Source organism: Hakea prostrata, chromosome 1 (assembly GCF_041222555.1).
Source record: "Hakea prostrata isolate BN-2017 chromosome 1, UWA_Hpros_2, whole genome shotgun sequence".
NCBI classification, from domain to species: domain Eukaryota; kingdom Viridiplantae; phylum Streptophyta; class Magnoliopsida; order Proteales; family Proteaceae; genus Hakea; species Hakea prostrata.
In genome coordinates, this window is record NC_142600.1 from 22,054,954 (window position 1) to 22,078,923 (window position 23,970).

General features: G+C 37.3%; 2 protein-coding genes across 2 annotated transcripts; one reads left to right on the plus strand and one right to left on the minus strand.

Annotated features, from left to right (window-relative positions):
• Positions 1 to 3,094: 3,094 nt before the first annotated feature.
• Positions 3,095 to 8,315, minus strand: LOC149028263 (Peptidyl-tRNA hydrolase II (PTH2) family protein). Its single transcript, XM_089135626.1, has 2 exons — positions 7,902 to 8,315; positions 3,095 to 3,538 (listed from the first exon to the last, which is right to left on the minus strand). Exons 1-2 carry the CDS (start codon positions 8,295 to 8,297, stop codon positions 3,356 to 3,358), a joined length of 579 nt encoding a protein of 192 aa, XP_088991752.1. The 5' UTR covers positions 8,298 to 8,315; the 3' UTR covers positions 3,095 to 3,355.
• Positions 8,316 to 8,483: 168 nt separating this feature from the next.
• On the plus strand, positions 8,484 to 22,291 carry LOC149028264 (Vacuolar sorting protein 39). The gene is made up of 14 exons (XM_089135635.1): positions 8,484 to 9,801; positions 10,654 to 10,929; positions 14,792 to 14,988; positions 15,250 to 15,391; positions 15,629 to 15,901; positions 16,007 to 16,079; positions 18,165 to 18,213; positions 19,049 to 19,334; positions 19,481 to 19,536; positions 19,688 to 19,756; positions 19,855 to 19,966; positions 20,544 to 20,633; positions 21,489 to 21,659; positions 22,016 to 22,291. Exons 1-14 carry the CDS (start codon positions 8,524 to 8,526, stop codon positions 22,106 to 22,108), a joined length of 3,165 nt encoding a protein of 1,054 aa, XP_088991761.1. The 5' UTR covers positions 8,484 to 8,523; the 3' UTR covers positions 22,109 to 22,291.
• The last annotated feature ends 1,679 nt before the right edge of the window (positions 22,292 to 23,970 follow it).

Consider the following 23,970-nt stretch of genomic DNA (forward strand, 5'->3'; position numbering starts at 1 on the left):
AAAGAATTTTATGTGTTGGAAATTTTAATGATTAAAATTTTTTTTCAAACAGCTTTTTGCATTTTGTGTGTTGGACATCACAAATTGCATTAAACATGTAAAATATTATTGGAAGTATAAAATGAGAATTTACACTTTTGGACACAATTAACTATATCAATGTAGTTAGAGAATGAGGCTATTTTGGGAAGCAAAATGTAGCCATGACTTTTGAGTTCATGCTTTTATAATAGTAGTATGATATGATATGATATGATACGAGATATATATATATATATATATATATATATATATATATATATATATATATATATATATATATATATATATATATATATATATATATCGAATTGATACTATATAGGTTGTTTCTATAGGATTTTGTGTAAAAATGTTTTGTACCGGATTAATTGTTCTTAAGGTTTTTAGGCCTTCCGAACTCAGTGAAAGTGACGAATTGAAGAGATTTCGTTCTGTTGGTATTGATCTTATGGGTTCATACGGATATCAACGGTCAAATTTTTTTTATGTTAATGACGGGTACGAATGGCACAAATCATATTGCTATTAATCTTGTGGGATCATATGGAGATCAATGGTCAGGTTCTTTAGGTTGATTGATGGATACGAAAAGCACAAATCAAGATAATCGTATAGGCTTGCCAGGAGTGTAAAAAGTGGAGCTCCAATTAACGTTTGGGCAACGGGTACATGTTGACAGAATTTGCGGGTTGTTCAGGTACCAAACAAGGGTGATTCTAGAAGGAATCAGGTTTTGTTTCGAACTTGGTGAGTGGCGAGAATCTCTCGGAGTTGGCTGCAGTAGTAAGAGAGGTGGAGCCACATCATATCATATGATGGTGATGAGCTGTACGGGACATCCCTAGGGTGGGGTGGGTGTGCATGTCATGCTAGTTTAGTGAAATATCTAAACGAAACAGCCACTCATTATCTGAATTTTGAATAAAATCATCTTGATGGGGTGCATGTGTATCGCCTAACATTAATATTTTACTACAGAGTTGCTCGATTGGTAAAGAGGTCGTGGATTCGATTCTCATTAATGGCATATATAATATTCCCATCTCCTATATGTTTTGAAGAGGTCGTAATGTGGTGCCTTCAATTGGATGCACGTCACATAGATTTCATTAGTTAGTTTCTTAATGTATCTATGGTTCCTACTTGGGTTGTTAGTGATTCATTCTTTATTTTGTACATTGATAAATGTAATAGCAGTATTTGTACTCTGCTCCTTGGGAGGATTTCTCCGGACTTGTTTCTTTGAATGAATTTCTTTTTCTGTGTTTGGCTAAAAAAAAAAAAAATGTAACAGCAATAGACCACACACACACATTCATCTGTTGCATTACATATTGCATTGTTTTCTCTTCTCTCATCTTCTTCAACTGCTGGTTGGTATAGTCTGAAGGTTTACGTGGTACCAAATTGATGACAAGAATTTTGTGTCATATTCATTCATGGAGTCTTCGGTTTCTGATTTAAGTCTAGTAGGCCGATTATTTGTTCTTAATCAATCGTTGAAATTTCGTGTCATATTCATTTAGGGTTGGTAAAGTGGTTAGTTCCATATTTTTTAGTCAAGATCATGGGTTCGACCTTTGCGGATAACAAAGCTCCCTCTAAGGATGTAATCGAGGTGCGCGCAAACTAGCCCAGATCAAAAAAAAAAAAAAAAAAATTTCCGTTTCTTTTGTTACTACTCTCTATTAAGGTTCTCTACTCTCTCCCACACATGAGACTCTAAAAAAATTTGAATTGAATTGAATAAATTTCTTTTTCCCTTCATCATTTAGGGATAATTTCTTTCTTTTTGCACCGGTGCAATAGGTCCGAAGGGTATCAATTTGGTAACAAATCAAAACCAACCATATCAACTATACGTATCAAACCACTTTAAAAACAGAACTTTGGAGTTATTAAAAATGGTTTTTTTGGTACAGTTGTGGTTTCAATAATGTGATATATCAATACCGTACCAAATAATGCCATTTGTATGCCAAAATCATATTGGAATAATTATCATTGTTCCTTGTATTATCGTTTAATTACTACTTTATCTCTATATTTTTTGAAATTACTAATACAACCTCCTAGGTTAAATTTTGTTAGTTAAATGATGATGTAGCAGTTTTTATTTATTTGAAAATTGCAAAATAGTTCAAAGGTTTTATATTACTTATTTACACTTTATATTAAATTACATTACTGAAAAAAAAACTTAACTCTAGTAAAACAATTTTTTTTTTTTATTAAAATAATGAGAGAAAAGAAAAGAAAATTTGTTTTCATTTTTTTATGGACAAATTATATATAGACTCTTTATATTTACAATCAATTACATCTACTACTTTTGAAAAAAAATCAATTACAAAGGCCCCATACCGTTAAGAATTGAAAGCTATAAATGGACAACTTTGTTGAAGTAGTAAGGGAGAATCTGTAATTGATTTTTTAGGGGTAATAAATGTAATTGATTGCAAGCACAGGGGTCTATATGTAATTTTCCTATTTGTATACATACAATTTGGTAATAAAAATATGTTAGTTTCTTATTTTTTGTGTTATTTTTCGTTTTTGTTATTTACTTTCGAGTTTGAGGTTGTATCACTTTTAAGAAGTTCCTACTTCCAATAAACTTTTATTATTTATTTTTTTATTATTTATTTTTTGTCTAATTTGACGTTATCAATTTTAGGAAGTTTCTACAACTAATAAGGTGTTTATTTTTTTTGAATAAAAAATTATAAGGATACATATATAAAATTAATTCATATGATTTCTTCTAAATAGAGATAATATTGTCTTTGGCTTTCTTATTATTTATAAAATGGCAAAATAGACCTTAAACATTTAACTACAATGATAGCTTAACACATTTAAAACTGAAGAGGAAACAATAATTTCATAAAGAGCAAGGTTCTTTTAGCAATTAAGTTATAATATAGGGAAATACTAATAATTATCCTTATTATTTAATATCATATTCATACCATTTCTACATTGTTTACATACCAACACCTTACCATACCGTTTAATACCATTTCCTTTGGACGGAAAAAAAAAAAAAAAAACCATTTCAATCTTAAGATACAGGTGTTTCCTGACTTCATGTCGGACTAATCCACAGCATCTCACTGGTTAAAAATACCGAAAGCAATTACTACAATGGGGATCAATAAGCGCATAGCACAAGATATTTCAATTATAGAACTGTTTCAACAAGTTTACACTGTGGACTGCAGTAAGAAAATATCACTGCATATGTCTCTGGGAACCTTCATCTGTCATCAGTATCACTTGATGTATTGCCCTTGATGCAACCTGAAAATTCTCACTTACAGAGTTTCAACTTCTTGAAGAGGGAAGATACCAAAGATTTGGGATATGGCTTTGTAGCAAGACATGTGGGAAAATTTTCAGGTTGTTCAATCCATAGTTTATGAGCAATGCCAGCAGCTGTAAGTTTTTCTGACAAATTCAAGATCTGGGGTTCCCCTTTGACCTCCAGGGTAACCTGCAAACCACAAAAATAAAAGCAAAAGCAAGTCTGAATGAGTTATTTCAGTATCTCTTTAGGGATTTCACAAAACAGTAAACTTTCTTAGCAACAGAAATGTATAGCCAAACTGGGTCTGTTCTCAAGGAAACGCTTCAACCATTAGCTCTGACAAGGGACTTCAAGAGAACTTGACTATTAACATCGAATGAAGGCACCAATCTTTGCTACAATAAATTAATTCAATTTCATTTCTTAAATTTTTTTTTTTTTTTTTCCCTTTTTTGGGCTAAGATGGGTTCCCAAGCCTTCGGGCTGGTAATTTCCACAGGTATTTTCAGAGGAGGGGCTCCAAAATCAATAGGTAAATAAGAAGCCCTTTGCAGTAACTATAAGGGCAAGAACAGCTCTTGGATATGGATACAAGAAAAGGGTGCACCAACTGCTTGAGGCTCCTGCCAGTGTGGGGTCTAGTGAGGGTCATAATGCATGCAGCTTTACCCTGTATTTTTAAGAGGCCGTTTCCAGAGTTGTATCTGTAACCATGGTCTCAATGAAGCAACATTTACCATTGAACATGGGAAACAACAAATTTTCAAATGCTTTGGTTTTTGTTAATTATGTGAATTCTTCTTCTCTGTACCAAGTTCATTTGTTTTTATCATTTTTTTTTTTCAACACTTCCCTGCCATGCATGTTCTCACATCCACATTTATGTTCATTTTCAACTTATTCTTAAATAAACTACCTAAAAAACATTGTTCATTCATAAAGTTCGTATACAGTTCAAACCTGGGGGCATTATTAAGTTGAACTTTAGTCCCATTAAAATAAATATTAGTCAGAAGATGGGGCTAATGAAACATGGTAGAGCATGAAGATTTCATTTTATCAAATTTAAAAACATTCTTAGCTACCATTTACTGATAGAGATTGCGAACTGTGCCCTATGCATATAGAATGCCATGTTGGGACCTCAACTCAAGCCTACCCTGCAGATTTCTGCCCATTAGAAATTGGTGTGATGAATGGTGTCCACCCATACATGGAGTGTCCTTAATAGTTTATTTTGTTAAACATGTGGACTGTTTAATCTGATGGGTTACTACTAAAAAGAGTTTAGGTTATGTCATACATCATAAATGGCCAGGTCAACCCTCTAGACATAGGTTGTTTCCATTAGTTAATTCTTAATTGCAGTTGGATGGTAACAAGGGCGTTTTCTATTTATTCTTTTCTTATGTTGGTACTGTTTTTCCTTATTTTCAAACTGTCATGAAAGTAGCAGTAGTCGCTTGAAGATACGTACATATTGTTTTCCTTGTTCCTACCTTATTAAAACATCATATCGCGAGTAGTACATCCAATTCTTTCAATTGTCAGCCACAATTCTCCCGCTTCGGCTAATTGTCTAGATCTTTCTTCTTTTCCTTACTGTATCTTGGTGACTAATATTCAAGAAAGCATTGATAATCAGCCCTAAGGGTGGTCAATGAAATGGTAAGTTTTCTCCATTTGTGAGCATGTAATCACAAGTTCAAGTCTCTAGAATCTGGGTACAAATTACTCATGAAATCCTTTAGGAATCTCAGATTTCTAAGAAGTTATGTCACCTAAAGTCACCTAGGAACCATACCTGTCAAATAACCTCGGTTTGCACCTTTGTTTCCAGTTTCCACCGCCATTTAATCCTTTTGAGGCACTCAGCCAACTGTAAATCTAGTTTTTCCACACACCTATATGGCTACTTTTCATCCAAAATTCATGACCTGCACCTAATTGGCTACTCTTAGACCCAAAATTTTAGCAAATGTTTTTCTTGTATTGTCCTTCAATTGTGAAGTCAAGAGAGTATGTCATCTGTGTCTTATGCACATTGAAGTGTTTCTATTTTAGGGTTCTTTCTAGCTTCAATTCCTTAGCTGATTTCTGTAATGTCTTACATCATCTGCAGAACTTCTGGAGTCACATAGGAAATTTCGATTTAGTAAATTCGAGAAGGCTAACTCTCTAGCCTGAATTTGGTCCTCTCCAACTCTCCAACACAATATTCCCCAGTAGAGGTTGAAGGAGACCCTCCTACGGTAGGTGCTTGGTGGTCCTCCACAAATTTCACATCTCACAATAGAGCCAGAGGCTTAATTTTTTCCTCGAATATCTTGTTATATAAGGATCCTAAATCTAGGGGAAAAAACAAGCAAAATGAGTTCATGAAAGGTGTTAGCAGGGAATTTTTTCTGTTGGGCCTCCCATTCATGATTCATCATGTAACTCTCTTATTGTCTATTATCATCTAAAATTGTTATTATAAGAAAAAGTGGTCTTAGATGAATCATTCCCAAGACAGAACTGACTTCATCCATTTTCATTATTTTTCCTTCCTAAACCGTCTGTTCCTGCTTGGAGTTGGGAGAGTAAACACTAATGCCTGGTACAGGTACACATGCATGAACATACATGGGATGCATGCAAATACAAGGGAAGGCATTTGACTGAATTAGTCTATGCATAGCTAATTCGAACTATGTCCTCAGTCCATGTGGCAGAATAGATGCCCTAGGAGGTCTTGGAAAGGGAAACACACCTTTGTGACAGTAAAACTCTGTATGGGTGGAAATTCATTTAAAAATGTTTAACACATTTATCTTAATTTTATTTTCCACTTTTGTGAGACTCTGGAAGCTGAAAAAGTAACCCAAGATTCTGAAATTTGAATTGCATCCACATTTTTCTGGAAATGATTAAAACATCGTTTTACAGCTTCATCCCATCTTCTATATTATTCAAAGGGTTCATGCTTCTATTGGCATTATGCTGATAAAGGCCTCTTTCTTCCCCATGCAAAATAAGTCATTCTTTAATATAGAAATGCATAGTGCAATGATCACTTTCAAATCCTCACACATAAACTAGAAGAAGAGCTAATGATTCACCATTAAGCAGCAGAATTACATTGCAATAGATCAACTTTGTTTGAAACCAAAGATTCATAATTACCAATCTAATTGATAGTTTCAAGATTTTAATAACACAACCATAAATTGATGGTGGATGCTAAGATGCATATCTATGGAACTATGTAAAGAACATTGTGCATCTACTTAATGCAGCTCAAAAATATATAGAATAGTTTTATTGCCAAAATAGAAAACCAAGTACAAGATAACAAGGGTTAGGTTTACCAAAAAAAAGATAACATGGGTTAGAGAGAACCACTCAACTCAAGGGTATGACAAGACCACTTAATTCCAAGATCCTAGGGGAATCACCCAACACAAAAGAATTTCAAGCACTATTCACTCACCAAAGGAGGATTTCAAACTCAGATGGAGACTCACACACGACAAGATGTCATGTTGGAAAAACAAGAGTTTTTCTCTATGCTCTTCTAAGCTAAACAATACAATATATAGAGGGGACCGGAGAACCAGTTGTTGGAATGAAGTTGTCACACATAGCAGTAGAATATGATTGTTGGAAATTCATCAGTTGGAATATGGCCATTAAAAAGTAATGGCTGGTGATTATAGCTTCATCACTCTGAATACCATGTGCCCATTCACTAGAAATTGACCACAAATAACATTAGAACCTATCAACCTGTTTAGCATGAGATTTGCTTTTAAATGGCTAATGAGACATGTAACCTGCAGTCCATGCTTATAATTTAGAACAAAAGCCACATATCTCGAGATCATGAAAGTTTGGTAAGAGTCTTTTCCGTTTGTATGTTGAGTTCGGAAAGTAACTACCCATGAAACAAAAAGTAAAACAATTTATATATTACACACGCATCAATATAAAGACTTCAGGATGCTTACTTCAGCGCTAACAAGGCTTTAGCTTGGTTAGTCCCTTGTGAAACAGAAGCGGAAAGAAATGCTAGAAAATAGGTTAATGTTAGAGAAAAGAGACTTCACATTTTCCTTTAACTGAGTATATTAATTGTGTGAACCAATCGTGTATAGTAGCTGTAATGTTACAGTAAATTAGGGTCGCTAAGTCGAATGGGATCTTATGATACATCAAGATTTCCTTTCCTTGCACGTAAACAGAGATGAAAACTTGTTTTGCAACATACGGGGAGATTGAAGGACCTTGCTGAACTCTAGATATTCCAAATCAAAGAAGTGAGACATTGAATTTAACCTAAATAGAGTTAGTTTAACAAATGAACGAATAGTTACTGTAAGAAGTGCATTTAGTAAAACGAAGATATCAATCAAAACCCAGAGGAAGTTCAGATATAAATTCAGAAACCGAATGTGGTTTCAGTCCCTTTAGAAATGAGTTCAAACGAAATTTGACAAAACTAAACAATAAAAATTCGAAAAAAAAGAAGAAAAAACATGAAATAGAAGAAATGGGGGGAAAATTATACCTTGTGCATGGAATTGATGTTCTCGGGGTGGCAGTAATCGAGGGTATGCGGGTCGTCCTTGTGACTCCAGATCGCCGATACAGAAGCGTGGCAACCTTGAGTGACGATACTTCCAAGTGGCCATGAATCAATTAGATCTCGACGGAGAACGATATACTGAACTAGAACATCAGCTTCAGGGGTGTTTCCGATGGTATTGCCTGAACCAGAAGCAAGAGAGCTGGGCTCAGCTGTTGCATCTACGGTAGAGGTGCTCATTCGTTCCCAATGCTGCGGATACAAAACCCTAAACCTCAAACCAAGTGGAAGAGAAACCCTTAGCCCTTTGCTTGACGAAATGGAATTGAAGTAGTAATTTGAAGGAAGGGAAAGACGAGGCCAGAGCACGGCGAGCATGTCTGCGGCAAAGACCGGTTTGAAATTAACGTCTATAAGCCATCCGACACCAAGTTGGGCCAATACCGAACCGGAGCTCTTGAACCACTAAAGAACCGAATCGAACTGATCTGGTTCGTCGGAGCACCATGTCTCATGCTAGTCGAGCTCTCCTCTGCAACCACTTATACGGTAATGTTCAAGGCTTACGTGCAAGTCAAGGTTGAAAGAGCAGAAATTCGTCAACATGACCGTGGAGAATCCCCTTCCTCTCTCAGTGTCTAGAGGATTGGGGGAGGTATCCTCAAGCTTCTCTTCGAGATCGAGCTTCTTATCTTCAACTTCAAAGTTTGAGACGAAGGCTCGCACGGTTCTGGAAGCAGTTGCAGAATTCGAGCTTCCGAAGACTTCAGCTCTACCTCCATCCGTGCGTAGTTCTTTTCGATCTGTAGCTGTTTCTACGGTATCTAATTCTCAAACTTTAGTCTACATTGGTACCCACGGTGGGAAGATCATCTTACTCTCCCTCAATCCTTCCTCGGATCCCGTTAATGTTAACGGAAGTGGGGTTAAAACAGAAAACGAATCCGGCTCTGAACCTTCTTCCTCTAAGAGGAAACTCACTTTTTTAAGATCTGTGACGGTTAGTGACTGCTCAGTGGATTCGATACAGGAGTGTGTCGAAATTGGGAAAATTCTTGTGCTTTCTGATGGATATTTGTTTTTGCTGGATTTGCATCTATTGCAACCCATTAGGAGATTGAATTTCCCTCGAGGAGCAACGGTTGTTGCCAGGAGATTGCGGGGAATAGAGTCAACGAGTTCATACCTTCTTGGAGATGGGGTTCCTCGGTCTGAATTATATAGCCCCGGCCAAAGGTTTCTTCAGAAGTTAGGCGGAGGAATTAGGGCAAATGGTACAAAATCTAGGGAATCCGAATCGCTCAGAGAAGGTAACTGCGTAGTTGCAGTTGCTGTGGGTAAAAAGCTGATTTTGATTGAGCTCCTTTTATCCGGTAGAAGGGATATAACTGATCGCGATGTTCATAATGGGGAGACTTTCATACTCCTAAAAGAAATTCAGAGTGTCGAGGGTGTCAAGACGATGGTTTGGCTTGACGATTCAATAATTGTTGGCACGGTTAATGGATACACACTGTTCTCTTGCGTTACGGGGCAAAGTGCGCCATTATTTTCACTTCCAGATACATCCAGCCCTCCTTGCCTGAAACCTCTGGTTAAAGACCATAATGTACTTTTGTTTGTTGACAATGTTGGTATCATTGTTAATGCTTTTGGGCAGCCAGTTGGTGGGAGCTTGATCTTTCGATGTGTCCCAGATTCTGTTGGCGATATGTCCCCTTATGTGATAATTGTGAAGGATGGGAATGTGGATTTGTACCACAAAAAAACAGGCCTCTCCATTCAGTCACTGGATTTTGCAGTGGAAGGGGTTGGTCCTTGCATACTGGCAAATGAGGAGACTGGGACAGGGGAGTTTGTTGTTTTTGCGACACCTTCTAAGGTAGGTGTTCTACTCCATCCAAATATCCAGACAAACATGAATTTCAATCGTAAATTGAGCATAACAAGTGTTTCATGGGCTCTCAGCTAGGAAGTATCCAAAATGTCACTCGTTTGTTTCTGCAAGTGTAGCACAATTTAGAATATGAAGAAAATCATGTTGAAGATAGTCAAAATGAGCTCACGTTTTGTGATTGAACTAGCTAGTAGTATGGGCCTGGTTATAATACCAAATTGGAAACTGATGTTGAAAATGCATAACCTGGGTCCAAATAGTTCATGTCTACATGTAACTTGTATCATGTTAGCTAGTTTAAATTAGAGGGGTTAGAGTATTTACTTATGCCTGGAGATTCTGGATCCATGTGTTTTTTTCTTTTAATCTAAAGTATACTGTTATCGACTCATATGTTAAGTGAATGCTTTCTCTGAGGTATGTCCATTAAACCATTGGACTGTTGCTGACATATTTATGTCCGGAAAGCATGTTGCCTAACTATAGAAGGTTTTTAATATGGCTGCTGTTTTGACAAATTATTGAGAGAGAATGTTGGAATTGACTGGTTTACTCTATGGATTGAAGTGGAGGTCCAAGATGTGCTAATATAGATTGCAGTGAGAACAGAAGGCAGTAGGGTCTTCAGATTTCAGAAAACATGAAGCAGGAGTTTGTTTTGAAAGTCATAACCTCACCGAAGTTTGAGGGTTTGAAACTGGAGTCCTTCTTTCTTAAAAGCATCTGTATTTCCCACTGTGTAGTTTTGAATCTTAAGCTGGCAGCATAGGTTGTAATGATGCACTTCTCTTATTTTGTTCTCATGCTATTATCAGAACTTTATCTTCACTTCTACAGGCCATTTGCTTTCGAAAGGTTTCTGCTGAAGAACAAATTAAAGACTTACTGAGGAAGAAGGATTTTAAAGAAGCCATCTCATTGGTGGAAGAACTCGAATGTCAGGGCGAAATGACGGAGGAAATGCTTTCTTTTGTACATGCTCAAGTGGGATTTCTCTTGCTTTTTGACTTGCATTTTGAGGAAGCTGTGAATCACTTCTTGCAGTCTGAAACAATGGAACCATCAGAAATATTTCCTTTTATAATGCGAGATCCAAACCGCTGGTCATTGCTGGTATTTCTTTTGTTTACTAAATCCTGGTATTATTTTCATCTATAATGCAAGATTCAAATATTTCTTTTTTATTTTTTGGTACAAAGGGGCTTTATTAAGCCGGGGGATGGGGATATTAATATGCCTCAGCGAGAGTCGAACCCACGACCTCTTCACTAAGAGGTGTTGGTTTCAACCACTAGAACAACTCTGCGTTGGCATCTATATGTTTCTATTGTCCTTGTTTTTGGCCAATAAAAGAGGAACTTAATTCCTTGCCAAAATATAACTAACAATTAACTAGTGCTCCTGGTATATTTTCTGTCAAAATTAACTGCTTACTGTCAATCAGTAGCTGTGTTGACAGGAAGCTCTGCACCAAGGGTATCTTGTAATAGGGGTCTTCTTTTCCTGTTTGTGTGTTTTTTCTAGATACATCTTTATCGTCTTGTGGTCTTCATTTTGAAGATAATTTGTATGAGCTCAGTTCCCATCCATACATGCCTAGCCTTTTCTCTTCCTTTTCTTTGGTGTCATTTTGTTGTAATTTCAATAAGAATACGTGAATCTGTGTAACATTGTTCATATACTCCCTTTGTTCAGTAAGTATAGTTTTACTTCTTGTTTTTCCATCACGCAAATTCTTTAATAAGTTCTTTGGAAGCTCAAAACATCAACCCTTGCATCATCTGATTTTGTCCCATGTAATTGGGATAACAAATTTGGAAAGCAGGGGGTGCTTATAATGCTTTAGCCACTTTTCCTAAACTGTAAAACTTAGGGGTTTTTTTTTCTGGAGGGGGGTGTTTATGTCTTTGTGGGACAGAGAGAGTGGGTGTTTATGTGTTTATTTTGATAGTTGGAGCCAAAGATATTTTTACAACCCATACAATGATGCACTATGTACTTACATTATGGTTGCATGGGAAGTGTGCACAAGACAGAGTCCAGGCCCATCAAGCAGAGAATGATGAAAGTGGTACTGGTGGGGGAATAGGAGATGGAGAGATGTGGACAGAAGAGAACATTCAGTGGCAATGGGACAACTATGCAAATTATTTGATGTTAAACAAGTTTTCAAATCATTTGTGTGTGTATTATTTACAAGGTAAATATACACATGATCTTGGTGTCAACGCAAGAAGAAGAAATTGTCCTGCATGTTAGATTGGAAAGTGTTTTGTAGTATGTGCAATTAATTAATCTTTAGTTTTATTTCCATAAATGAACTATGCAGAATAAAAGTGGGCTGCAGGCAAAGACAAGACAACTACTAAAATTTAATTAGTGACCAGCAGTTGTTTCCAAATGCAGCTAAACTTCACAGAATTCAGAATACTTGTGTTGTCACTAAAAGAGCTAACATAAGCATTAAATTCTGAATTTAATTAACAACTGCCCTCGAAGATTCATCTATATATGTCTTTCCAAAATCCCCCATCATACTGCTACTGAGTGTTGATTCCATGATTGATCCTGCTGGGGATGGATCTGCCTAAACAAGTCAAAAAAGAGTGGCAAACCACCTTCTTTGCCTGATTCATCAAATGAAGATGACCAGAAATTCCTCTTCCTCAATGACTTTTAATATAATGCCTCTTTTCCTTATTTCCTGCATCAATACTTTTTCATGTGAGAGTTTTCCATCCTAGTTGTGCTTCTTGCCACCTGAGTTTCCTCTTCTGCCTAAAAATCCCAATGCTTGCAAGCCAACTCATTATACGGTATTAAGATACTCCTTTTACTCCATCCCTATAAATTCTATAAATTAGAATTGTATTGGTGTATTAGAGAATCTAACAAATTAACTAATCATCCATCTTCCAATCATTTGATATCTCCAAAAAAACTGACAATTCCATCTTCCATCAAATACTTCACACCACTCCATATGTTGATCACAATATTATACTCCCTAAGAGACATCTGAAAGTTTAGCTAATGCCGGCTCTCAAAATCTCACCCTTGCCTCTATTTCTCACATAAATCTCTCCTGACCCAAGAAACTCGCTTGGAGCCTCCCTTATTTGTTTGACTGATATATTGTAGCTTGTCTTAGATCACAAACACTGAGCTAGAAACCCCATAGTTGCCCATGATTCAAGGCCTAATAATAGAGTATTGCGCACCTGGTTCAAGGCTTGGTTTAAATTCAGGACAAGATTGATTCTCGGGTTGTGTTGGGCATTCATTTTAGGGTTCATGTACTACCATGGGCTGAATTATAAGAACTAAAAGTTGATGGTTGTGGGGATTGCAGGGTTCTTGAAATTATCATCCTATTTTAGTGTGCCTCATTTGGTGATAGTTGGATAGGTCCTATATATGTTTTATTCCTAAATTGTTATGTCATTAGTTAGTTTAGGAAGCTTAGAGTCCCTAGCTGTCTGTCTAGTCTGGGAACCCTTACTAGTTGACTTAATCTTGGATATTTTCTTTTATTTATTTCCTTACTGATATATAACCAACTTCCATGGTATGTGTGATTGTTTAATGGAATAGAATCTGTGTTTTGGGTAACCCTCCCTTATCCTCTCTTTCATCACTGTTTCTTTTTCTCCCCCATCTATATGATCTTTTTTGCCTCTTTTGCCTGCTGCACCTTGATGACAGGGTCTCCTTAGATCTGAATCTTTCCTTTATAATCTTTAAGCAAGCCTACGGCTGGCAGGTCCCATTGATCTGCATTAAGAGGGCTCGATACTGAATCTCCATTGCCAATTAATAGGAATCTATTCATAAATCCAATAGATTTAAAACCAACATTCTCAGTCTTATAGTTTTACAATCCACTTCATATTACCAGCAAAAGTACATCTCATCTATTCCATTCATCCGATCCCAAGAAACATGTACTTATTTTTCTGTATTTTTCATATCGAAGCTAGTCCCAGAAATGGACCTCTAGCAAATAACATTTGAGTGTTTTCTAATAATATGAGTCCCCCAAGCGGATTAAAATCACCTTCCATCCACAAGTCATTCTGCATTTTCTCTAGAGCAGGATTCCTTAAAACACGCCAGTGAGTCCTAGGTATCTATGGAATTCTAAATATGTTACAGTCAGACTTCTCTTTGTTGCAGTTTTGGTGAATGACTTGTGTCTAGTGAGACACAGGCCAGCTTCATTTGTAATATGAAGAAGAATAATGTCGGATGAGTGTGAGACCAAACATACCTAAATATCTCTATGATATAATTATCCTCAAGCCTCTCAGGTCCTTGAATATCATGTATGGGAATGTGGTATTCTGAGGCATAACTTACGCTTCTGTAACCTGTTTCCAAGGCGTACATTTTTCCCCCCAACATAATGCTACATCTAGATCTAGGGATCTTATCCTGTATTAGCTCTAAGAAGTTTGTTCACATGTGCTCATGTGCATTCTTGATTGTGTCTATAATGCATTCTCTTTATGTGCATGAAGTAGTATGTCAGTGTAAGCAGAGTTCAAAATCTGCAAAATTTCAGATATTTTGGCCACACCAAAACAAGTTACTACATTGAAATGAAAATTGCAATATTTCATGAATTTCGGTCATCTCATTTTTTAAATTTAAAATATTTTTGCTAAAAAATGCACTGTTTTATTGAAATTTCAGCATAATATCCTAAAATAGCCAACCAAAACTCGGGGAACACACACACACACACACACACAAAAAAAAAACAAAATGTTTCCTTGAAATCTGTGTCTCCGAAATTTCGGACTGGTCAAAATGGCTCTCTGAAACGAGATTTATAGGACTTTAAGTCTGTAACTAGTTGCACCTTTCCACATCATAAGGATGAGTTTCTGCACATAATACACATGCTGCTGTTTTTAACAACCATATTTTGGTTATAAATAATCAAATTTAGTATATTATTTTTTGATTTCAGGTTCCCAGGAAGCGATACTGGGGCTTGCACCCTCCCCCAGTACCTCTTGAAAATGTTGTAGATGATGGCTTGATGGCTATACAGAGAGCAGTCTTTCTTAGAAAAGCAGGAGTAGAGACTGCAACTGATGAAGATTTTCTTTTGAATCCACCGAGTAGAGCTGAACTGTTGGAGTCAGCAATCCAAAACATGATCAGGTTTCCTTTTATTTTTAATTTCCAGTATGGTTGTGTGTGTGTGTGTGTGTATGTGGAAAACAGGTGTTGGTATCTAACCAATTGAATTATCTCTGCAAGTGTTGCTATCTGACACATTTCAATTGAATTTGAGAGAGAGAGAGAGAGAGATAGAGATTTGGATCTTTTGAAAACAGAAACAAGGAAGTATTGACACATTCTGTTTGTTTCTTGATTGCTTATCAGTAAATCTGTATCCAATAAGCTGCTGATCTACTGTAGGTATCTGCAATTTTGTCGGAATAAGGACTTGGACCTTCAGGTCAGGGAGGGAGTTGACACTCTTCTAATGTACCTTTATAGAGCCCTTAATCGTGTGGATGATATGGAGCAGCTGGCGTCTTCTGAGAACAGTTGTGTGGTGGTATGTACTTACTTGCTGGTGAATTTTGATGTCATATTTTCATTGTTTTGTCCTTAGGTATACACATGTTGGTTAGTTGTATGGTCAGAACATAGTGATGTAAGCCTCAAGATCATGCACAACTTGCTCATGTTGGGAAAGAACTGAATCCTAGTTTTCCTGTGTATTACAAATCAGAGAGGCCATTTTCAGAAGCTTGCTTGAAAAATGACTCTGCAACTTGCATGGTGAGTGCAGGAGGAATTGGAATCTTTGTTGGATGACTCTGGGCACTTACGGACGCTTGCCTTCCTCTATGCTAGTAAAGGATTGAGTTCAAAGGCTCTTGCTATTTGGCGTGTTTTGGCCAGAAATTATTCATCTGGCCTGTGGAAAGACCCAACGCTGGAACAAACCAATCAGGATACTGATAGTAGTGTAATCTCTGGGAAGAAGACTGCTGCTATTGAGGCTTCAAAGCTTCTGGAGGAGTTATCTGACCAGGACCTGGTTCTGCAGCATCTTGGGTGGGTACGTATTGCTGAAACTCATTGAGAATTTGGAGAAATTGAAACTTTTTCTTTCCAACGGTTAGATATCTAATAGGATGTTCTGGGATTTTTTTTTTTTTTGTAGATTGTGGATGTAGATCAGGAAGTTGCTGTTAGAGTTTTAACATCAGAGAAGAGAGCCGAACAACTTTCACCAGGTCATCTCACACTTCTTGATTGTTTGTGTGCTTTAACTATCTTGTGCAGATGGTAGAGGTGGCATTTAGGTCCCAAGAGATTGTTCTTGCCTTTGAATAACAACTACGGTGGTTCTCTTTCAACCTTTGGAAAGGAAGCCATATTTGATGGCACTCATCAATTTCCAGATAGTGACCTATTCCCCACAGATACTTGTGGTGATGAGAGTTAATTCCTAAGACTATTAATTTTATCTGATTGATCATGTCTTTCTGAAGGTCGGGGGGGGGGGACGTCAAGAACATTGCCAACGAGTGAATCTGGTGGTGGGATATTCATTTACTGGAAGATTGACAAGAATCTCTGCCTGGATGGAGGGATTGTGCCCTTGCCATCTGGTCAATATGGTTCCTTGCCTTGACTTTCAAGGACTAGCATGGTAGTTTTGTACCTTCAAATCTTGCAGAGGGAGGGGCCTTCACATCTTGTGGTCTATAATGGCCGAACAAATTCCCTCAGAGTTTATTGTACTTAAAAGAATCATCTTTATGAAAGTAGGAAGTCACCATGGGTACCAGTCTCCCATTGAAATTTCTATGGTTGTTTTCGCAACATGTGTTCATGTTTATGTAACTATTGGGTCCTCTTGATGCCTACAGAGTGTAGTTTGGTTTTATCCTGCAGCTTTTCTTTGGATATTATTTTTGCAAGTCAAAGCTTGTCTATTGGGTGTGCTTTGGTGGAACAGAAGTTGTGCTATCGCAGCTTGTGAGAGGCAGGTTCAAATCTTGGAAACAGCCTCTTCTGCAAAGCAGGGGTTAAGGCTGCTTACTTTTTCCCCTCATGGACCTGCACTAGTCAGTGCCTCATTCGCCAAGTTGGTCTTTGTTTTATGATTTATTTTTGTCACAAAGAAGGTTTTCGATTTCCTCTAGTGCATTCAAGATATCATGTATGCAACCGTATTGTGGATATTGTTGGCCAAAATAGTTGTATGGCTTTCAGGATAAGATGAAATTTTATTTTCAAAAGTTCATACCTTATTTATGGGTTCAAGGCCATTTAGAACCTTCCTGTACACTGACATGTTTTGTGGCTGCTCTTTCTTCTCTGTTCCTGTATTCTATTTACACATAATCTCTTTCCTTAAAATTTACTTATTCAATTTGAAAACCCACCCTTAGTACATCTACTCACCCTAAAATTTCATAAGCCTTTGTTAATATGGCCTAATGATAAGTGATAACGTACATCCCTGTATCTGCCTACAAGCTTTCAGTTTCATTTCACTTCTTTCATCAATTTTAACGTCTCTACGTATATTTTATGTCCGTCCTAAAATGGAAGCTCACTTTCCTATGTCAGTATTCCTTGTTATCACTTGTTATCACCATACAAAAGCTTTAGTCTCTTAAATTCTTACATAAAATGGATGCAAGTTCAGTGGAGGGGATAGGAGTGCAACTCCTCCCACCACCAGTTCCCCATTTCTGATGGATGGCATACCAATTGGACTAATGGAACCATTGAATGTGATGAGATGCCATGTAGTGTCATTGAGTCTCAACTTTCTAGAATTGTCCAACTATCAGTTTTTCATTGCCGTGTTTTTTTGGGGCTAATATTTGGCACTTGACGGAATCAAATTGGGCTTAAATTTGACACTTACATAGATGAAAGGGGGGACCTACTTCTCATCTCAATTTGGGGCCCACTCGCCTACCATGTGGCAGATATGGCTTGTAGGAATTACTCCAGACTATACTTGCAACTTCTCTTCCCGCTTTTTTTTTTCAAATTTTGAACAATGCTGTATAAGATTGTAGCATTTTCTATTTTAGGTACTCTATGCTGCCCATAGGTTTCAGCTACCAGGTCTGCTTAGAGGATGTCTTTGGAAAAGGTTTTTTTCCTAGTCCATTTGATCTTAGTTGCTTCCATGATTCTGTTCGCTATAATGCCCTTGTTGTTGATCCTCCAGTGATCTGCAGATGACTGATAGTATACACTAATAAAGTTGGATTATTTAGGAATTGTACTCCTACTGCTGGTATTAATTTTGAAAGGATTGGTGTTAATGGAACCTTTTATATCTCTTCATGCAGATGAAGTAATTTTGGCAATTGATCCGAAGAAGGTGGCAATTCTTCAACGGTAAGTTCCTCCATTCCCCCATCAGCTGGCAGCTTTGGTTTCTCAGTGCAGCAATATAGAGGAGAGTAGTTGTTACATCCATAGTTGTCAAGGCATCCTGGTGTTGTGGGTGATGCCTTGTTGCCTTGGTTGGTGTTGCCTTGGTTTTCATTCCCTCTATTGTCATGCCTCGCCTTGTCGCCTTGACAACTGTGGTTACGACTTGTTTCCGTACATGGCTATTAGTCAAAGATTCTATTATCTCCTAAATGCTATGTGTGTTGCAAGGCTAGAATCGATCCAGTCAATTGATATTATTGTGCCACATCTTGGATGGGTGAGGTTTAAAACCTAAATCTTGCACAGATCAAAAGATACTATGTCACCATCCAAAGATGTTTGATCTATCCATCATGTTGTTTAATGACCAGGTAAACTTGGTTGTTTATTTATGGTTCTTAGAAATAGTAGATTGAGTTAGTTCCTTTAGGAGATCTCAAATCATACGTAGTCCCATTTATTCTGTATCTGTGAGATCTCCCAACTGAACTTGACGGGCAATTGGACTTTATCAACTTGCATGTTAGTCTAATGTATCAACAGCCAACAATTGTACTGTTAGCCATCTTTGTTCTGTAGAGTCTAAGTTTTTACCTTGTATCTTCAGCTAGAAAATAGCTTGACCCATCTCAGATTTTACTTCAGACTTATGGCTACTTCATTAGATATCTAGAAAAACTATGAATATCATCATAATTCCATGTGTTGCTTCTCTTTAATGCTGGAAATCGTACTCAGTATTGTGTCAGTTCTCCAGTCTTCAGTGGATTTCAATCATGTTTCCATTATCTTGTAGATATTTGCAATGGTTGATTGAGGATCAAGATACTGATGAGACACAATTCCATACACTATATGCTCTTTCTCTAGCAAAATCAGCGATGGAAGCCATTGAAATGGAAAACAGTCAGACTCTACTTGCTGGAAAGTTTGACGAAGCAAGCACTTCCAATTTTCAAAGTGATATTGACTTTCAGAGTCCTGTCAGAGAAAGGTTACAGCAGTTTTTACAGTCTTCAGACTTGTATGATCCAGAAGAAGTTCTAGACTTAATTGAAGGTTCAGAATTATGGTTGGAAAAGGTTGGTTTGCAATTATCTGTTGCCCTGGTTTGCAATTACCATTTGCAGAGTCTTTATATATATATATATATGTGGATTTCCACTGCTAGAAGAGTAGAATTTATATGCCTCCTTCTCCTTATAGTATTTTTGGTACTCTATGATAGGCTATTCTGTACAGAAAACTGGGGCAAGAAACACGAGCTCTTCAGATTTTGGCTTTGTAAGTTCAATTATTCTACTGGGTAATATCAATTAAAATCAATGATACCATGTAGGGATTTTAGAAGAATAAAGTTCTTGTTGAAAATAGCTACTATAAAATATGAACTGTAGCTTATCAACTTTTTATTTGTTTGTGTGTGAACTTTTAGGAAGCTGGAGGACAGTGAAGCAGCTGAACAATATTGTGCAGAACTCGGTAGACCAGATGCTTATATGCAGTCAGTTACTCATTTGAGTAGAACTTAATCACTTTGCAATAAAATGTTATTTAAATCTCTTCCATGTCCATGATATGGTTGATCTACATTTTTCGTAGGCTGCTTGATATGTATTTGGATCCACAAGATGGAAAGCAGCCTATGTTTAAGGCTGCAGTTCGCCTTCTTCACAACCATGGAGAATCTTTGGATCCCCTGCAAGTTTTAGAGGTAACAAGTCTGTCTCTTTTGCCATCATGTGCCCTTCATCTTCAGGGTCATCACTTGCCCTGCCCTGCAGGTCCAAGTCCTAGACCAAGCTGAACTTTGTACCTTCCAGCTGTCTCCTGATGATCCTTAAAGCACACATGCTTCTGATACTTGCTTAATGGACATTATTTGGATGACATCTCAAGAGCAGTCTCTTGGCAATGTCATTACACACATCCTTTGGAAGCTTTATCATGTCCTGTTATTCTTTTGATATACTTTTTTAGCAATCCTCTATGAATAGATGGAAAAAGTTTTAGAAACATAACGGATATCAGTTATCTCAGTTGAAAAAAACTGGATTTGGGGACTTGTGCAGTTGTGTGAAGATATCATTAACTATTTAACACTCAATGTGTTGTTCTGGAGGGACGGGGTTTTTTTGACCACATGACCCTGTATTCCATTCTAGCGGCTGTTATTTCTACATTTTTCTTGTGCTTCAGTAGACGGTGGCGAGCCTCTCTTTGGTCAAAGAATCTGTCATCTTCAGATTTGTGGTGGGTAATTTGAAATTTTTGTATGATTTTATTTGCAGACGCTCTCCCCGGACATGCCTCTCCAACTTGCCTCTGATACAATATTAAGAATGTTGAAAGCTCGGCTTCATCATCGTCGTCAAGGACAGGTAGCTTTCCATATGGATGCTTCTTTTCCTCTTATGTGAATTTTGCTGAATCTTAAGCTGGTCTAAAGTTATAAAGATAAATCAGAGGAAGAGATACGTATCCTTTACAGTGTCAAAGCATTCTCCTAGTGCAAAAAATAATCCTGTTGTGTTATGTAAATATTATGGTCCACCTTTCTTCGGTGTATAGCTAGACAGGTTGGTGGTGGACATTTGTCTAGTTTCTGATAATTTGGAGGAAGCTCATGAAAGAATTTTAGGTTCCCATTTGGGAAAATGATTTTGTTTGGTACAATTATAAGTTTATAACTGTCATTCACACCAGATTTTTCAGATAAGTATGCAAAGTGGTCAACATGCCTAACACTAGAAACTCTGCTTCTTAACTTGTTGGCCAATCTACTGCATTTTAGCTAACCCATCTTGGACAAACTGATGATGCTTTAGCCTATACACTGCAGACTCCAAGGTTGTCCCAAGATCTTTTCTCTTTCTTTCTTTTTTTTTTTTTTTTCTTTTTTTTTTGGCTTGGTTAGTTCCCAATGATTTGCGTTGGCTTGACTTCCTACAACAAGATCCCTAATATCGATCCCTCAGGAACTTCAGCCCCATAAGAAAGATGCTCCGTTTGAACTATTCTTTCCCCAAGGGATCCAAAAAATGAATTACTTGTCCCAAAGATGCTCCCAGATAGAAGCTGAGCTGTGACTTTGGTATCTTGGAGAGAGGGAGAGGCATAAAATGGAAGCTGTATTTTTTTTATCTTTTGTACTATACCCTGTGATGATGTTGATATTTATGTTTTTGGTTCCTTTCACATTGGGATGCTTCAACTAAACATCGATTGTGTTTCAGATTGTCCGTCATCTCTCCCGTGCCATTAGCATAGACACAAAGTTAGCAAGACTAGAAGAGAGATCGAGAAATGTGCAGATCAATGATGAGAGCCTTTGCGATTCATGTCACACTCGCCTTGGTACCAAGCTCTTTGCAATGTACCCTGATGATTCAATTGTCTGTTATAAGGTAACTATTTATCTCTCTGCTTTTGTTTTTACCATCATTACGTTATTCTTTTTTCCCTTATATGACATGTCATTGACGTTCTTAAACTCTTGCATCCTGTTGCAAAGCATATGATTGAGCTTTCGTGCTCTTTAACTGTCTTTGGGAAAATGGTAGAAGCTCAGTTCAGTTAAAAAAAAATACTTGTGGTGAATCCTATAGTCAATATAAACTTGGAAAGTTTCAGCATTCTGCCTGCCTCAAGTTTTGAAGAAACATACCTGAACCTATTTTTACATTTTCCTTTTTTCTTCTTTATTTACTATTAAGAAGTACCAAATTGGATTCTTTTGAATACTAAGCTCCTTTTCATGCAGTGTTTCCGCCGTCAAGGCGAGTCCACATCAGTAACTGGACGTAATTTCAGCGAGGAAATCATAATCAAGCCAGGTTGGCTTGTTAACCGATGAGATGACGTGTACACTACGCTTCTGTAATCACGCTTTATTGCTTACCAGTGGAGCTATGTCACCTTGATTACAACGTGCTAGAAATCTTCGCCAGAATGCATGTGATTTTTACTGTGATCCTGCAGACGACATATTCCGCTAGATTCAACCCTGTAAATATGTAATTATGGGATCAGCGTTTTGTAGGTAATCCTGGTATGTTAAGAGTGATGATGTTCTTTTAGGCACGTGTTTTTGGTGTTAAGCTTCTATGGTAGATTATTTTGGCTAATTTCCTTATTTACCTTGAAATTGGTCGGTTGGTCAGACGGAGTTAAATACCTTTGTCTTGGACAAGAGAGAAAACGAAAAAGAATAAACAGAAGGGTTCTACATTGGCAAATCATGGAGGGGCCAGTTGGTGGTGCACCTGTTCTCTTGTTGTGTATGTACATAATTTTTTGGTTTTTTTGGGGGTGGGGGTTGTGAAAGGTTTTTTTTCTTTTGATGATACTAATTTTAGTCCTAGGCTCAATTATTAATTTATTCTGTGGTTGAAATTCCCTTGATGGTAAAAGAATGAGCCAAGCTTGTGTTTCTGAGTGCCAAAGGTTCCTATTGAGCAGCATACCTCCGATGCCTTGCCTTTTGTTGTCTTGCCGGGTGGGATCAATATCCAGTTCATTTCTGACAAGGAAATAGATCATTCATGTATTTGTAGATGTGTGATATGTGTTTCAACATTACATCAAAAGGTTGAGGGTCATATCATTTTTAATTTAAATTTAATCACAACTCTTTGATGTGAATTATAAATGAATTTTAACCACCTGATGTGATATTGGGACACATGTTATACACCATCCATTTCCTTGATGGACTTGATAAATTTCTCACTGGGTGTGTTTTGGATATGGCCTCAGGATGAATCAGTGATGGAAGACTTGGACCGACCAGCAGCTTGGTAATTACTAATTCGGGGAACACTAGAAATTTCTGTTAAATGCTCCAAATGGATGACATTATTTTTGGGGAAATGCCATTATAAGATCACAGCAAAGGGTAGTCTCACCCAATTGAGAATTGTTGCAGTTCACGAACTTCAACATGGGGAAGATTTGCCTTCGTTGGGTTCAGTCAGCTGCTCGAATCTCCTCCTAAACTGTTCCCTTCACTGTAATCTTTGCAGTTGATGTAGCAAGTGTAGCCCTGGTTATGGTATGGCAGTAGGACCAAGGAGTTCAGGCAACAGCAGACCGAGAAATGTTCATGTTAACAAAGCAACCGATGCTGCCAATGCAGGGTTGGTTGAGTGGTAACGATCCATGCATCTTAGTGGGAGGTTTTGGGTTCGACCCTTGCGGATGGCATTACATTTCCGGTATTAAAAAAAAAACGAAGCAACCGATGCAGGCATAGTGGATTCTTTCTCTAACCACCCAGTTGCTTTGCATATTAGCAGATCCTCTTTGGTTGGACTCTTGACATTGCAGTAGCCTAGATAGGAACTGTAACACAACAACTACAGTAAACCATATATTAACTGAAAACTGAAATCAGAATTAGGACCAACAACCAGTGACATAATGATATAGGTTGAATGGATAATTACAATAGAGCACCAGAAGTTTACCTTGCTATATGTATCTCAAAATGAAGACATTATCATCTTCTGGCTCTGAGTCCTTAAACAACTTCCTTCTTCAGAGTAAGAACAACCTCATCAATATTGCAGGATGTTATCAATTCAAGAGCAATGTCAAGTGTTTTCCTTCGGATGTCTTTTTAAGTTGGTACTAGATAATGCCCTAAGCACATCCATGGTCATATCAACCATGAGTTCTCTGTGAGAAGACTTTAGTTCATTTAGGCGGCCCAGAAAA

What these genes read in the sequence shown, in the direction of transcription:
- LOC149028263 (XM_089135626.1), bottom strand. Translation starts at nt 8,297, where the DNA reads ATGCTCGCCGTGCTCTGGCCTCGTCTTTCCCTTCCTTCAAATTACTAC. An exon ending in ACATCAATTCCATGCACAAG is followed by an intron (nt 3,539 to 7,901) that starts GTATAATTTTCC and finishes TGTGGTTTGCAG; the next exon opens with GTTACCCTGGAGGTCAAAGG.
- LOC149028264 (XM_089135635.1), top strand. Translation starts at nt 8,524, where the DNA reads ATGACCGTGGAGAATCCCCTTCCTCTCTCAGTGTCTAGAGGATTGGGG. An exon ending in CAGAATTATGGTTGGAAAAG is followed by an intron (nt 19,335 to 19,480) that starts GTTGGTTTGCAA and finishes ACTCTATGATAG; the next exon opens with GCTATTCTGTACAGAAAACT. An exon ending in AGACCAGATGCTTATATGCA is followed by an intron (nt 19,757 to 19,854) that starts GTCAGTTACTCA and finishes CATTTTTCGTAG; the next exon opens with GCTGCTTGATATGTATTTGG.